Source organism: Eretmochelys imbricata, chromosome 15 (assembly GCF_965152235.1).
Source record: "Eretmochelys imbricata isolate rEreImb1 chromosome 15, rEreImb1.hap1, whole genome shotgun sequence".
NCBI classification, from domain to species: Eukaryota; Metazoa; Chordata; order Testudines; family Cheloniidae; genus Eretmochelys; species Eretmochelys imbricata.
This window is the reverse complement of record NC_135586.1, coordinates 16,860,006-16,875,355: the sequence shown is the minus strand read 5'-3', so window position 1 is coordinate 16,875,355 and position 15,350 is coordinate 16,860,006. Positions and strand designations below refer to the sequence as shown.

General features: G+C 40.5%; 1 protein-coding gene across 1 annotated transcript in view; it reads left to right on the top strand.

The window, feature by feature from the left end:
• Nucleotides 1-2: 2 nt before the first annotated feature.
• The window catches only part of TXNRD2 (thioredoxin reductase 2), a 51,380-nt gene continuing 36,032 nt past the window's right edge, over nt 3-15,350 (top strand). The window contains exons 1-8 of the mRNA XM_077835372.1: nt 3-123; nt 1,601-1,666; nt 2,215-2,271; nt 2,848-2,992; nt 3,320-3,394; nt 4,969-5,047; nt 6,205-6,267; nt 10,576-10,646. Coding sequence (XP_077691498.1) covers nt 48-123; nt 1,601-1,666; nt 2,215-2,271; nt 2,848-2,992; nt 3,320-3,394; nt 4,969-5,047; nt 6,205-6,267; nt 10,576-10,646 — 632 coding nt within the window. The 5' untranslated portion in view covers nt 3-47. The remainder of the gene's footprint in view (nt 124-1,600; nt 1,667-2,214; nt 2,272-2,847; nt 2,993-3,319; nt 3,395-4,968; nt 5,048-6,204; nt 6,268-10,575; nt 10,647-15,350) is intronic.

The following is a 15,350-nucleotide window of genomic DNA, read 5'->3' as shown; positions in this document are numbered from 1 at the left end:
GGGTCCTGCCCGGGCGGCGGCCGCCGCGGTAACTCTTGCCGTACAACATGGCGGCGCTGTGGCGGGGGCGGAAGCGCTTCCCATGGGAGCCTGTGCTGTGCCGTACGGCTCGGGTCCTGTCAGGTACGGCGGCCCCCATCTCCTTGCCGGTTACCCTCTGCCGGAGCGGCGGCGGGGGATGGCTTCCCCCTTCTGTCTCCTGGCGAGCTGCTGCGGGGGGGACAGGAGCGCGTCGCCCTGTCGGGGGAGCTGCTGTGGTGGGGACGGGGGGCGGCCTCCCCACCCTGCCTCAATCTGGGGGGCAGCCGCTGGGGGAGGTGACTGACACCCTCCCGGGGTGGGGGGAGGGGCAGTGAGCTCCTGGTTCTTGGACCTAGGGAGCTGCTGGGGGCGGCGGGGGAGGGGCGGGTAGGTGGCCATCTCCCCCTGCCCTGGAAAGGTTGGGTTGGGGGCGGGAGGACTCTGTCCCCCTCCCCCAGCTCTGAGACACCCCGACCTTGCTGTGACACCTTATCTGAAGGCACCTAACAACTTTTTAAGCACAACCATTATATTGTGGAGGGAGGTCAGTTGTTCTAGGCTCCACCTGTCTCTCTTCTGAAACGTACACATCTGCCAAGAAGACTCCCTCCGTTGAAACTGGTGATACAGGGTCCCGTGGGACCTTACAGACTAACAGACGTATTGGAGCATGAGCTTTCGTGGGTGAATACCCACTTCTTTGGATGCACGTCATCACCCACAAAAGCTTATGCTCCAATACGTCTGTTAGTCTATAAGGTGCCACAGGACTCTTTGCCGCTTTTACAGATCCAGACTAACACAGCTACCCCTCTCAAGCTTGGTGATACAGGGTTTTCTCATATCCTGCAAGTTGTTGAGTGCTATCGCTTCTTATTTATTTAACTACAAATTGATGGCTTTTGGTAGCTTGAAAAATCAGCTGTTAGCAAACCAAGGGATCTGGCTGGTTTTGATGGAAATCACTTGGTTTTTACCTTTGTATAAAAGTGAGTTTGTTAAAATACTCTTGGTTGTCGCAGACCACTAGTTTGTAATTTAGATTGCGGCATCTCGTTCCTTGATAACAAAAATTAAATAGTTTGGGTAGAAGAATGTCTACCTCTACAACAACTTTCTTTCAACCAAAGTTTCATAAGTCTCTTTAACATGTTGCTTTGGAGATTGCATGCATGGAAACTTCAGCCACAGTATAGGACCTGTTACACTCTTGTCAATAAAATATGCATTAGAGTTCCAATTATAATGATCTAGTAAGCTAGAGGCATTAGGACTTATGTCAACCTACCTTTTGGTGGACATTGTCAGTAAAATATCTAATTTACTTGTCACCCTTTTTGCTGTTTGTTTACTTTTTGCTTTTCGTTTCAGAAAATAAACTGGTTAGTTTTATCTGCTGGTTTTCATGCACTAGCACATTGTTGTTTTGGAGGGTAGAATGTTTTAGTGGGTACAGTAGAGTGTTATGGGACACTCATATGACAATATTTTAATAAAAAAACCCAAACCTGACAGCTTGTAATGTACCTCTGCCATCTTTCTAATTTCTTCTTCTGTTTTTTATATGTTTTTTTCATAGGCAAAAATGAGTATGATCTTCTGGTGATTGGTGGAGGTTCTGGAGGCCTTGCTTGTGCAAAAGAAGGTTTGGAGCTGTAAAGAAATAATTTCAATTTTTTGTTTAAATTATATCAATATTAGTTCTCATTACTGTCTCTGCTAGTCTCCTTAAAGCATTCAGTCCCTACAAAGAATGTTTTCTTAAATCATTAATTCACTTATATTTAAGGAGTCATTCATAGACAAGAACAGGACAGTCTTGTATGGGGTTTTTTTTTTCCCCTCTTATCTTTCTTTAAACTCTGGCTTCATTGCCATCTGGATTTTTAACACTCAACAGTAGTGAAATAAGGGCTTAAATTACACTGAATGCTTCAGTAGATGGTATCCTTTTTTCCTTTACTCTTTATTATACCTTCTGCCTGTTTACCATAGTAAGAAAAATTGCTGAAATTAGAAAAGCCAGACAGCTGTTGGAAATGCCAGGGAAATGCTCTCTTTACTAACTGTATTTAACATGTTTAATAACCTTAATTTTTTTCCCCTCCAAAACTGCAGCACTATAATGAGGTTTTTCTTCATGTGTTTTCCCCTTTGCTAAATATACTTGCTCTCCTTGTTTTTGTTTTGAAGCTGCTCAGTTTGGAAAGAAGGTGGCAGTTCTAGATTATGTGGATCCTTCACCTAAAGGTATGAAAGTAAGCCATGATCACTTTTTATACCAAACAAGTCTTTAAATAGGTCTGTTTCTAAACGCATTAGTGCCAGTGTGGTGGTGGTGGTTGGCATTGTAGATGTACACTGTAAGTCAACCTTTTCCCTCTAGAAGTCAGTAGCATAACTCCCCTTGACTTCAATGGGAGCGGAATTTGATAAAGTTTAAAATCATTGTCTCAGTTAAAACATGACTGTTAGCAAATGTAACTTACAATTCAGCTTGTGTTCATTATCTTAGAAAAAATTCAAGAGCCACTTGATTTATAGATATGATTTATTATGTAAATTAGGAGGTAGGAATACAGACATTTGAATGTTTATAGTTGGTGTTGCTGTGCTTTGGATCTTTTGTGCATTGAGCAGTGTAAGCTATTAAGCTATTTTCAGTACTAATTTTAAATTTAAAAATAAAAAGTTACTTCCATAAATATACCTTAAGCAGAGTTAGAAACTCATCTGCAGCAGATTGTGTAAGGGGCGCCTGTGATTTCCAACCTAACTGCATTAGTTTAAGATTATCTGTTTGGATTTTTCGTATGTTCTCTTTAGGAACCAAATGGGGACTTGGTGGCACTTGTGTGAACGTTGGTTGCATTCCTAAAAAGCTTATGCATCAAGCAGCTCTTTTAGGGACCGCCCTTAAAGATGCCCAACATTATGGCTGGAATATATCCCACCCTGTTCACCATGACTGGTAAAGAATATTGTACCTATGCATTTTGTGTTTCCTGTAGATATGTAATAAAAGTACCAAAATTTTCCCCGCTGCTCTTCATTCTGAGATAGCAACAGAATTTGAATTTCACTTGGGCCATTCTTTGGCAACTCTTTTGAAAAAATCAGGCTTGCTTGTTTTACAAAGAAGATATTGTGTGTGAGTTTTGATTTAGCACTTTGTTCTAATGTCATTTATGTTGCAAAAATATTCTTAACTCCCATCAATTACCTGTGCATCAATCTTTGAGTTGCATTTTCAGAATCTGTAATATGATTTAACACTTCATGTCTTGTTTCTTGATAGGTCTACGATGGCAGAAGCCATTCAAAATTACGTCAAATCCTTGAACTGGGGACACAGAGTGCAGCTACAGGACAAGTAAATGAAACTCTAAATTTCATCTTCCCTCATATAATCAAGCAGCTTTTCTCTTCTTTGTAGAACTGCTGTTTCAGCTTTGGCATTTCCTGCGTTTTTGCAAGTATTGAAACTCTCCAGCAGAGACTGTTAATCTGTTTGTTAATGTCAGCTAAATGAGTGAAAAATTTTGCCACTTTTTCCTTATGTGTAGGGCCTTACCAAATCCATGGTCCATTTTGGTCAATTTCAGTGTCATAGGATTTTAAAAATTGTAACTTAAATTTCAGGGTGTTGTAATTTTTGGGTCAGGACCCCTACAAGGAGTTGGTGGGGCAGTGTCACAAGGTTATTGTAGGGGGGGTTGCAGTACTGCTACACTTACCTCTGCGCTGCTGGCAGCGGCGTTGCCTTCAGAGCATCAGCTGCTGGCCAGGAGCCCAGCTCCCAAGGCAGTGCCTTGCCAGCAGCAGCAGCACAGAAGTAAGGGTGGCAATACTACTGCCCCCATAAAATACCCTTGTGACCCCTCCCTGCAACTCCCTTTTGCGTCAGGACCCCCAATTTGAGAAACAGTGGTCTCCCCCATGAAATCTGTTTAGTATAGGGTTAAAGCACACACAAGACCAGATTTCACAGTTGGAGACCAGATTTCATGGTCCGTGATGCATTTTTCATGGCCATGAATTTGGTAGGGCCCTACTTATGTGCAAAGTGATTAGGAGTGACTGCTAGACAGAAGCTGTCCTGTGAAGTTTTGTCATCTCAGAGATTTAGTTTTGGAGTGCCACAGAGCTTAAGTTAGGAATGCGATAAATCTTTCTGCTGGGATGACTCAAAGTAATATTGATAAGTTTTGGAAGGAACTGTGCCCAGCCTCTTCTGGAAGGAGCACTACAGTAACTTTAAGGATGAGTGTAAGTGAATGGGATGGTTCTTCAGGACCAGAAAACCTTCTCTCTGGTTTGCAGGAGAATTTACATTAATATAGACTAGATCTGAGATTCCTTTGAGAGAGTTTGCACACAACACCAGTGAATCTGTAAATAACATTGCTGAACTAGAAAAATGAATGCATAGTTATCATTTAATGAACAGAAAAAACACTATCCCCAACTTTTCAGGCCTCAGGCCTTTCTCAAGGTTGTCTAGACTGTTTGGCAATGTTTCCTTTGTGGTGAATATGAAGTTAATGGGTAACTTAGGAGTTGTATAGCTAACTTCAGAGGGAGTCACAAAACTAATGTTCGTAAGTATGCACTACAGTGAAATAGTAATACTATGCCTTTATTTGGCACCTCTGATCTAGGAAGTCAGTGGAGTTTGGTTTTTTTGACATTAAACCTTGCAACATCTTTTACAATAGGTGTTATTCACATAGTATAGATTACTTAAATGACCTGCCTAAGGTCACATAAGTCAGTGGTGATGCCACAAATAGATCTACGAAATGCTGATGCCCCCCTTCCATTTACTTTCCTGTTTTGCTGCTATCTGTGTGTCACTTTAGGTCTGATGCTCTTGAAAGAGTAGGCTAGCTGATTGTATGTCCCTTGGATTTTTGTTCACTAAGCAGGTGTAATTTTTTTAAACAGAAAAGTGAAGTATTTCAACCTCACAGGCAGTTTGGTGGATCCACACACAGTCCGTGGTTTGACAAATGCAGGTAAAGAGGTGAGCTACATGGCTGATTATTATAGCGTAATCTGGTTGAACTTCAGAAACTCTAGCCCCAAGTCTGTTATTAGCTGTCAAATATACTGGGATCTAGGTTGTATTTTGCAAATTTAGTTTGCGGTTATCAAGCCAGAACCTCCTGCACATGAAATTAACAGGGCTTTGCAACTGTAACATACTCTCCATCCAAGGATCTCAAAGTGCTTAAATAAACATCAATATATTGATAATTGAGCATAATAAACCCCACTCCCAATGTTGAGTTAGCTTGTATTATTATTTCCACTTTACAGATGAGAAAACTGAGGCACAAGAAGGTTAATTGTCTTGGCCAAAGTCCCATAGTATTGGCAGAGCCAAGATCAATGGCAGAGGTTTAAATAGAACTTCGATCTCCTCACTCTGTCATGCTGAAACCACTAGATGAAACTTTCTCCTTATCTTGTCTCCCTGGGTCATCTAAGAGATGCTTTTCCTCCATTTGCAAAATTGGGAAAACATTGTGTTCATTTTTTTAATGCAAGTATCTTGCAGTTTAACTTCAAGAACCTGAGTGGAGTCATGGTTAGTGATCACTTCTGCCCCGTGAGCAAAAGATCTGGAATAAAAATATAAGTGTGCCAACATTTTCAGAAGTGAGGCACTTTAAAGAGGCGTGACTTTCAAATAGCAGATGCTCAGCGCTTTCTGAAAATCAGACTCATTTTAAGGTGTCTTGATTTTGGTACCCAAAATCATTTGTCACTTTTGAAAATTTTGGTCATAGTCTCTATCTTCTTATAGCCAAATTAAACAAAAAATTAGCTGCCATTGGTACACAACTACTGCCTCCAAAAGTAACCTTTGAGTCTGATCAATATCGTAGGAACAGTTGAAAGCCTTACCAGATTAAAAAGACAGACTGGTGGGGAAAGTGTAGGAGTAGAGTTTTTGTGCGCGTACTTTAGATGAATACAACCTGTGTTAAAATAGTGCTGGTTGGTGCACAAGTTTACACAAACAGCATGTGCTAATGCCAGTTTTTCCTCAGTTCTTATTACTCATATGTATGTAATTAAAAGCTAATAACTGACAATAAGGTTGTCTCCGAATAAAGCTGGCGATTCTTGCGGAGGTTGTGGATCATGATGATAACTTTGTATCTTTATTTGCAGACGGTTATTACTGCAGAAAACATTGTTATTGCCACTGGAGGGAGGCCAATATATCCTACGCATGTAAGTCACGTCTGCTATGTCCAATAGCTTCACTTTTTCTGCTGTAGCTCACACTAAAGGTTTGGAGGACTTACCAAAGGACATAAATGCACAGGTGAAGATACAAATGATTAACTTCTTTGAGTGTATGAACTGGAACAGTTGTCTTTAACATAATACGTGAGCTTTCCAGAAAAAATTAAAATAAAAGACCCTGCAAGCTAAATTGAAATTGTGCAACAACTTAAAGGCAAATGTTGCTTGTGCTGTAAACTCAAAGCCTTGACCCATCCAGGATCTTGGCAATCTGGCTTTGTAATATGGGATGGTAACTCAAAATTGATTTTTATCCCTTTTTTAATCAGGCCATAACCTGTTGCCCTATTTCACCACCCTGAACATCCTTGAGTCTAAAAGCCTCCAGCTATGAGTATAGCTTTGCACAGTTTAAACCCTTAACCTTCAAAAACAGCAGAACAGGTAGAAGTAGCACATCACTTGTATAATCTTCCAAGGGGCTGCACAAGGGATTCCATGCCATGTAATCCAGTTTTATGAGATGTCTCAGGGTCATGCATCTGAAGTTGGAGAGCAATAGGCAGGTCCAGCTTTCTTTTAAAAGAATGTTTTTTTAGTGCTGGTGAAAGGTGCCAGACTAACAGTCCTTAAAACTGGTCATCTTCTTGTACAACAGACAGTTAAGTATGGGCACTCGCTGTGCAAGCTTTCCCACACTGTCCTGACAATTGATTGGAAGGAAACACCTCCTGGGATCAGAGTGATTTACATTCTTTGGACTCTCCTGAAAATGTCAGTTAGTTTTAATTGTGATGGTGAGTTTGAGAGGTAAATACCTGTCCACTAGAAACTGAATTGAATTCATTTCATAAAAGCCATTGGTCTGTTCTCAGATGAAGTTGCTATCAACCAGGGATGGGTTCTAACCAGTGACCTGGTGGTAAAGGGTCCATAGCATGTTAGTTATCCTGAGGCCCATCTGTGTTGTTTACCAAAGGCTGATCTCGCTGAACCTTAAGCCTCTCAGAACTAGCTGGCAATACCTATATCACACATTGTAATGGGATGGGACTCACCGCCACAGCACCTCCTGCTGGCCATCCTGGGAATTAGCTCTCATTTTACCAGAGCGCCCTCATCTAGTGGTGTCTTCGCCCGTCGTCACTCACCTCTAGGACCCATGTTGCTCCTTGGACTGCAGCATCCTCTTCTGGACAGAGCCCTTCAGTTGTACCCCACTCGGATCTCTCCCCCATTCCGGGGGACCCAACAGTCCTCAGTCCATCCACTTGCCTCAGTGGCAAACTACAGCCTCTAGTTTAGCCGCTCACTTCAGTGGCAAACTGCAATCAATGCACTAGCCACTCCCCTCGGTAGCAAGTGGGGGTGGGGGCAGGGACCCAGACCCGCCCACTACTCCAGGTCCCAGCCCAGGGACCCTATAGCCAGCAGCCACATAATGCCCCTCCTCCTACTCCGCCATCTGTTTCCCCAGACCACTTCTCTGGTCTAGCACCTTCTCTGCCCTTCTATCAGGGCCTCAGTCTGGTGGCCATCAGTCTGGAGCTCCCTCTTGCTCCCCTGACCAGCACTGCTCTGTCTGTGGTGCTGTCACTCTCAACTAGTCCTCCCTTCTTGGCCTCTAGGAAAAAACTGTCTCTGTTCAGCTCAGCAGCCCTCCTTATATGGGGCAGCCTGGCCCTGACTGGCTGCTCCACTAAGCCTGCTCCTTATTGGCTGGCTCAATAAGCCCTTTTCTGATTGGCTAGGTTCTGTGCAGCCTCCCCAAGGCTGCTTTAACCCTTTTTCTGCCTGTGTGGGGCAGCTGCCCCTCTCACACACACAATGTAAATTCCTTTGACACAGTGTAAAAAAACAAAAATAGGCTTTCTGCTTGTTTTTCTGCAGGTGTAATTTCCTCATCCCTTATTGTATAATGCCTGCGTGAAAGAAGGGTGAAAGCATGACCTAGTCAAATCTAAAAATGATTATAGTCCTTGTAAGGAAAAACAAAAAATGGGTTTCTCCATAGGAGTAGTGGAGGTGGTATTGAGCATCCTTTTATGTAGACATTGCTGTTCTTATTATCTATATTCGTTCAGTAAGCCATGTCAGAAGTGTCTGCCCATTTCCTTCTATTGTCATGGAGGGGTACTGGGACTTTGGTGCTCTGATACGATGAGCATCATTGGCAAAGTTTTAGTGGCAGCTGCTTCAGTGGCACTGATGGATGATCTCCTCCTGTTAATGGATAGAGGACAGTCATCCATTTTCATCATGGTGTACCTCTCTCATGGTCAACAGTGTTGAATGCTGCAGCATCTGTTATCTTGCCTGAGAGAGGTGACAGGCTCCTAGGATAATACATGCTAAAATGGTTAGAGTTCTTTCTGAAAAGATGCTCACAATGAGTAGTGATGAGAAACTGCACCTCTACCACTAGAATCAATTCTCTGTCTGTTCCTTTTCAACACCTACTTATAACCTCTAGGTGAAGTGTTCAGATGACGTGGACTCAAGTTCCAGCAATTTGCAGATGATCTACAGATCTACTTATCCATCACCGCATACAAACATATCACATGATGGCCCAGTGTTTGAATGAGATCAGCTCTTGGATGAAGAACAGTTGGCTGAAGCAAGACAAAGGTGATGCTTGTGGGCAGAGAAAAGTATTCTGAAGAGCTTGCAGACAAGGTGCAGTCTCTATTGGTTGAAGATGCACACCCCCTAACTGGGCAGTTCAGTCTGTAGTCTAGGAATACTCTTGGATTCTTTACTGATGATGACCTATCACATAGCAGCATCTACAAGTAATGCTTTCTACCATCTCCACTTGGCTAGGAAACTCCCATCCCATCCTGGCAGACAAAGACCTGGCCTGAGTTATTCATGCCTTCTTCACCTCTCAGCTGGATAACCACAAGGTGGTATACCGGAGTATGAAACCCTTCAGCACTTTAGAAACTCCAACTAGTGCAGAACACGTCAGTGTGTGTCCTACCGTGAACACATCAGATCTATCATTCACTGTCTACACTAGCGTTCCATATAATTTTGAATCAAGTTCAAAGTCTCAGTCCTTATCTTCAAAGTACTCCATGGCTTGGGTCCAGGATATGTAAAAGATCATCTAAAGCTTAAGGACGAAGACTGTGATCAGTAACTATGCTCCTCTGGTACAATGGAACTCTCCACAAAAACAGTAAAGCTTGTCTGTGTGGGAGACAGAACCCTCTCCAGGGGTGGTCCAAGACTGTGATATGAACTGCCCCATGAACTAGGGTCATCAGATCTCACCACCTTCTGCTCCAAGTGCAGGACACATTTCTTCAACCTTGTTTTCTCTAACATAAACACAGAGCAACAGATATATTTATATATACATTTTTTTTTTAAAAGCACCACACTACCAAAACCAGAAACTCCAGTGCGCATGCTTCTTCCTCTGGGGAGAGGATGAGAGAACAAACATGTGACAGGTGTATAGTCATGTGGCTTAATGCACTACAGGAAGTTACTCATACTGTGTTGTTGAGCATGGTATAAAAACTTACGTAGACTAGAATAGAAAAATTCAGAGTCCCAGCTTCACAGTCATGGTTTGGATAGAATTTCAGCTTTATCACACCTAAGAACTTGCTGATTGCCTTAGATAACTTATTCTTAATATTACTCTTGAAGCATTCAGGGTTTTTTCTGCACATGTGTTAAAGTAAAGGCGGGGAAAGGCACACCACAGCTCCCACTCCTTTGACAGAAGAAGAAAAGTTCCCCTCTTGTGCTTGTTTTGGGTAAGCAGCACTCACTCTACTTCTTGGCTGCTGTGATGAGAGTTCCCCCTTCTGTTTTAATCTATGTTAACCACTGTTCCAATAGTAAATGTAGGAAAAAAGTACAAGAGATGACTGCAGCTACCTTATCTATAGATAACATTGGCAATTCTGTGGGTGACCAATACTATAGATCAGACCCTAAACATTCTAAAAAGTCACCGCATGTAATGAAGAACATAGGGTTGATTCCACACAGAAGCAATGGGAATTTCAGGGGTGTTCAACATATGATGGGTCTGTTGGTGGTGGGTTGTTTTTTTTTAAACCACTGGGCATGTACAAATGCAGTAAAATTCTAAAATGTGTATTAGCACCTCTGTGTAGTTCTTTAGCTTTGTGGTTTTTATTTTGCAGAAAATCAGAAATCGAGCTAATGGAAACAGTACAGTGTCTTGTAGTGCTCAAGTTCAAATTTTCATTTATTTCTTTAATGTGTTCTATAAGCTCCAAAATTATCTATACATTTTATTCATAGATTCCAGGTGCATTGGAATATGGAATTACAAGTGATGATATATTCTGGTTGAAAAAATCTCCTGGAAAAACGTAAGACTTTAATATATGCTGTTACTTGCATTCTTACCTTGCTACAGTAAGGCAAAATAGTGGTTTAAATTACTGCTTTTGCATTCTAGCTTTCGCTATCATTCTGTTTCACCTCTGAAATTTTTTTCCTGAATACAGCTACGCCTAATGTAGTAAAGCTATTTTGTGGCTTTATTTCTGCGCCTACCACAGGAATGTTTTGCATAAGAAACACCTTTGAAAAGCAAATTGAATTTTCAGCATCCTAGATGAACGTAGCTTTTTTTTATTTTATTTTTGCAGTTATAAAAAGAAGCCACAAGAGGGCAGCAAGTGCTTAGAATTTAATGCCATATTGTTATTCTTTGCTCTGACTCTTTTGTGTATGTTTGAAATAAGTTTTAGATTGGTAAAACATAGTCCAGTTTATTTTTTGCTAGTGTTTACTCTTAACTGGTACCGCTACTTTGACAGCAAGTCAAAGAACATAGAACATGATGACATTGTGTTTATCATTCTCTTATTCTCCTCTTTTTGGCTACTTCAGACTAGAAATACTAGTTTGATATATGCAACTTAATACAAAATTAAGTCTGATAAAACTTTCATCTATACATTGCAAGCTAATTAGGCAAAATAGTAAAAATGTGTTCATAAAGAAAACCCCAAAATTTCAATGCACAATGTGGCAGTTACAGTAAACACTTTATGGTGAAGCTCTGTGTAAAGGTGAAATAACTGGTAGTAGAGGTTTCTGCTCTACTAAATTGTAAGCTCTTTGGGACAGGCACTGTCTTTTTATTCTCTGTTTGTACAGCACCTGGCACAGTGGGGTCCTGATTTGTGCCTGGGATTCCACAATACAAATGATAGGAAGTGAGTGATTGCCAGTACTGTAGCCAAATAAAGATGTTTATATTTTTAACTTTCTCTAGTGAGCTGATTCCAGGAACTAAATATATCTCTATCACCTGAGGGAGCTGAAATTGCTATTCTGAAACAAAATGTAGGTGCCATTCACAGTTCTGGCTACTTTGAATACAGAAATGCAGTGTGTCTTCAGTTAAACATCAACAGATAAACAGAACCCTTTAGTACAGTTTAAAAAGAAACTAAATCTGCAGTTGTTTGCAGTATATCAGTCACCTCTTGAATTGTGAGAGCATGATTTATGTGAGGAAATTGTTTTTTTTTTTTTTAAAACTAAACACAAGATTTATCCCTGTAAGATGTTTCTATGAAAATGTGGCTTTTGTCCAGTTGCTGTTAATGCAAGTTGTAACAGTGTAATGTGGGAGTCTAGTGTTTATATGTTGCATTCCTAAGCTTTAGTCAAAATAAGCCTTGAGGGGCTACAGTAGCATTTCTGTACTTTATCAGCCTGTGGTGAAGCTGATGAAGGAGGGAGCTGTTCACATTCAGAAGGGTTTTTTCTGTCCAATTTATTTCCCTTATAAATATTCCCAAGGTTCAGTTTAATGCCTTTTCTTTGCATTCTGATCTGGATTCTAATTATTCTGCTGTTTTTACATATCTCTTGTATTTAGCAACATACAAATTACAGGGCTGTCAATCTTCAATTATTTTTCTAAGGGAGACTTAAAAATGACCAGACCAGACTAAACCAACAACCAACCAACCTAAGAGTCTTAAAAATCACCTGATATATACACACACTAAAATCCTTCACACAAGTAGTGAGAACTGAAAGACTGCCATAAAATCAATCCAAACTGAAGGAGTCTTCCTCCAAATGAGAGAGACTTGGCAAGGTGTGAAGGGGCTGTGTTCTGGCTTTTAATTCTGCCTTTTTGACACTGAAGATGTCAAGGAGCCTATTGGTTTGTAGGAGGGGCTGTAAATCAGATTAACTGTTGGTGTTATATGTGGCTACTGACTTGCATCTACATCTCATCTAATGAAAGAGGGGAGCAAATGTATGCCCAAGTCCTTGTTCTACTCCTGGTGAATATTTCCTTATAGAGGCTGTGTTGTGTTTTTCAGCATTGGTAATTGCTATAGGTGATGTTGGCCCATTGTGTGCCAGAGGAGGAAGGTGCACCTTCCATTTAGTGATAAATCCAGGTGCCCTAGCATTGGGCAAATGTGTCTCCGAGAGTGATAAATTATTTACTTAACTTTGACATGTACCACTTTGAGTTTCCCTTTTAGCGCCACCTGTTCTCCCAACCGCTTAATGCTGTTTAAATTGGGGAATGTGTAGATGTTCTTCAGGACCTTTTGGGAGCTTCCATCTTTCTCACATACCTTGCACGCTAGCACCGCTCACCAGGTGATAGTGTCCTTCAATTAGCCAGAGATGTGGCTCCTAGGTGTCATCAGACGTACTCTCCCTTGCCAGTGCTGCATCACCATTGCTCCTGCCATAACAAAAACCCTGAAGTGGAGAGAGTTTCAACTATCAAACCTGAGTTTCCCTCATGGCCTCAGAGAGTGGGGATGTGACTTGCCCATAGCAAGTCAGTAGCAGAGCCCCTGATTCCTTGACCCCCCACTTTAGTGCCCTCTCCACTGTACTACACTGTCTCACTAAAAATTAATTGTTTTTAATGGCAATGTGTATTCAAATTCTTCATTTTTTAAAGGCTTTCTTGTGTTAGTGTTTTGAAATGTTCAAACCAGTACGTTTTCATGAGGGCTAATGGCTCTGCCAGTTTGCAAAGTATTTTAAAACCAGTTATACCTTTTTATGCAAAAATGTATATCTATATCCAGCATTTTCTATTACATATATTTTAATATTAAGGCAAAATATGATAGCTAAGTTCCATGTCAAATATGCTGCATCAAGTACCATCCTGGAAAATTCTGCTTAAACCAACAGTTTAGGCAAAACACACACACACAAACAATACAAATGTTGATACTGTAGGTTGATCTTAGAAATGTATTGGCCCTCTTATGATCCTGTCTCTTTAAATATTGCGTCTGTACAGTTTGCAGCAAGGGAGCATTGTGTTGGCATGTGAGGATTTAGAGTTAATTGAGGAAAACCATTGGTGGAGGAAGACCTCTATGCAATGGATTATTTTGAGGCAGCTGTTGCCTCCTTCTGCCTTCTCTCTGCTGGCATTGCCCCTTATGTTCTAAAAGGCTTACCTTTCTAGAAACAGAAAGAAGAAAAGGTGGGTGGGTGTTAAAAAAGCCAAACCAGATGTTAAAAATACCTCTGACCCCTGCTTCAAATACCATTAAAGTCCTTTTAAAAGCCTGGATGTATAGCTAAAGATCAGTGTAAAACTGGAGACTACCTTTATGCCTCCTTATTGAATCCCATAATTCCTATCTAGAAATGTTGATCCTTAATGGGGAATTTCCTTAATTAGTGAACTTTTATTCTTTAAATATAGTTTTTGTTAAAGTATAGGAGTTGGTTGAATTTATTACCAAACAATGGGATTTAAGAGTATAAAAACAACAACAGAGTGTAGTACCAGATATCACTCCCGTGTTCTAAAAGGGATATGGTTTAATAGATGGTAGTGTGCGTGAATCCATGACTGTCCAAGCTCTTTGTAATAAGCTAAAGCAAGAAAACCCTGATACATACAATCTTCAGAGACAGGCAGACTACATATTTGAGTGTTGCCTAAAAATAATGTGGTTAAAGCCCAAATATATAAAAATCCAAAATTTTAACAATATTTAAACAATAAAAAAGAGCTAATAGCTCCTATAGAATCGGTGGTACTCACATGTAAGATTAAGAATTTTTTAAAAGGCTAACTTTTGATACAATACAGCTGTATTATATTAACTGTTTTCTTAAAAATAAAAATAACTAATTCAGTAAACATGAGCTCCTTAAAGAACTTTTGAATAATATTTATAAGCTCAACCAGTGCTGCTATTTTGTCCTGTCTGCATTTTGAATGCATATGGGTACTTAGCAATCAACTCAAGGAATCCCCTTCACCCCTGGTATGACTTCTGCTATTCTACATTTTTTGATTGTGTTAGAATAATGGCCTGAGTTTTAAATTCCAGATTCTGTAACTAATGCAGGTTTTCAAGGGAGATTTCAGAGTGTCAGTCATTTTTTCATTGACAGTTTATTAAGCTTGTTGCTAGGATTCTTGATACAGGGGTGCAGACGTACTTAGTAATGTACTACATGGGAGACCGAAAGAAGCTGAATACTCTGCAAGTTTCCTGGACTGGATAGTCTATCCTTTTCAGATTTTTTTAGTTAACCAAATCTTGGTCTGATCCCCTGAGCCCATCTATTATAGAAGCTAAGTAATACTTTACATTAACTGGACAGTTGCAAGCTTCACCTGTCTTCACAAGATTTATCAGCGTAGCTCAGATGATAACTCCAGGCACATTCCTGTCACCCAGCTCTCATGATGTTGGTGAACATGAGTTGCTTTCTGCACGGCACCAGAACATTATTCTGAGAGAAGCCATTTTGTAAAAAATGGAATTATATTAGTAGTACTTTTAGGGATTAGCTCTGTCATTAGAATGATCCATTCTAGCATTGCCTTACCTCTTCCAAAAACCCAAAGAGCTGATTTCAGTAGGTCACCCACAACTAAATTTTCCCTGTCTAGGATTTGTCATTTACTGTACAATATTTGACTGATGTTGAAAACGGTTTTTTAAATTTTATTTGAGAGGATTTATATTATTTTATTTCTTAAACCCAAACACCGTTACACTATTTATCAGTTTTCTACTGTCAAGGTGCTCTTACGGACC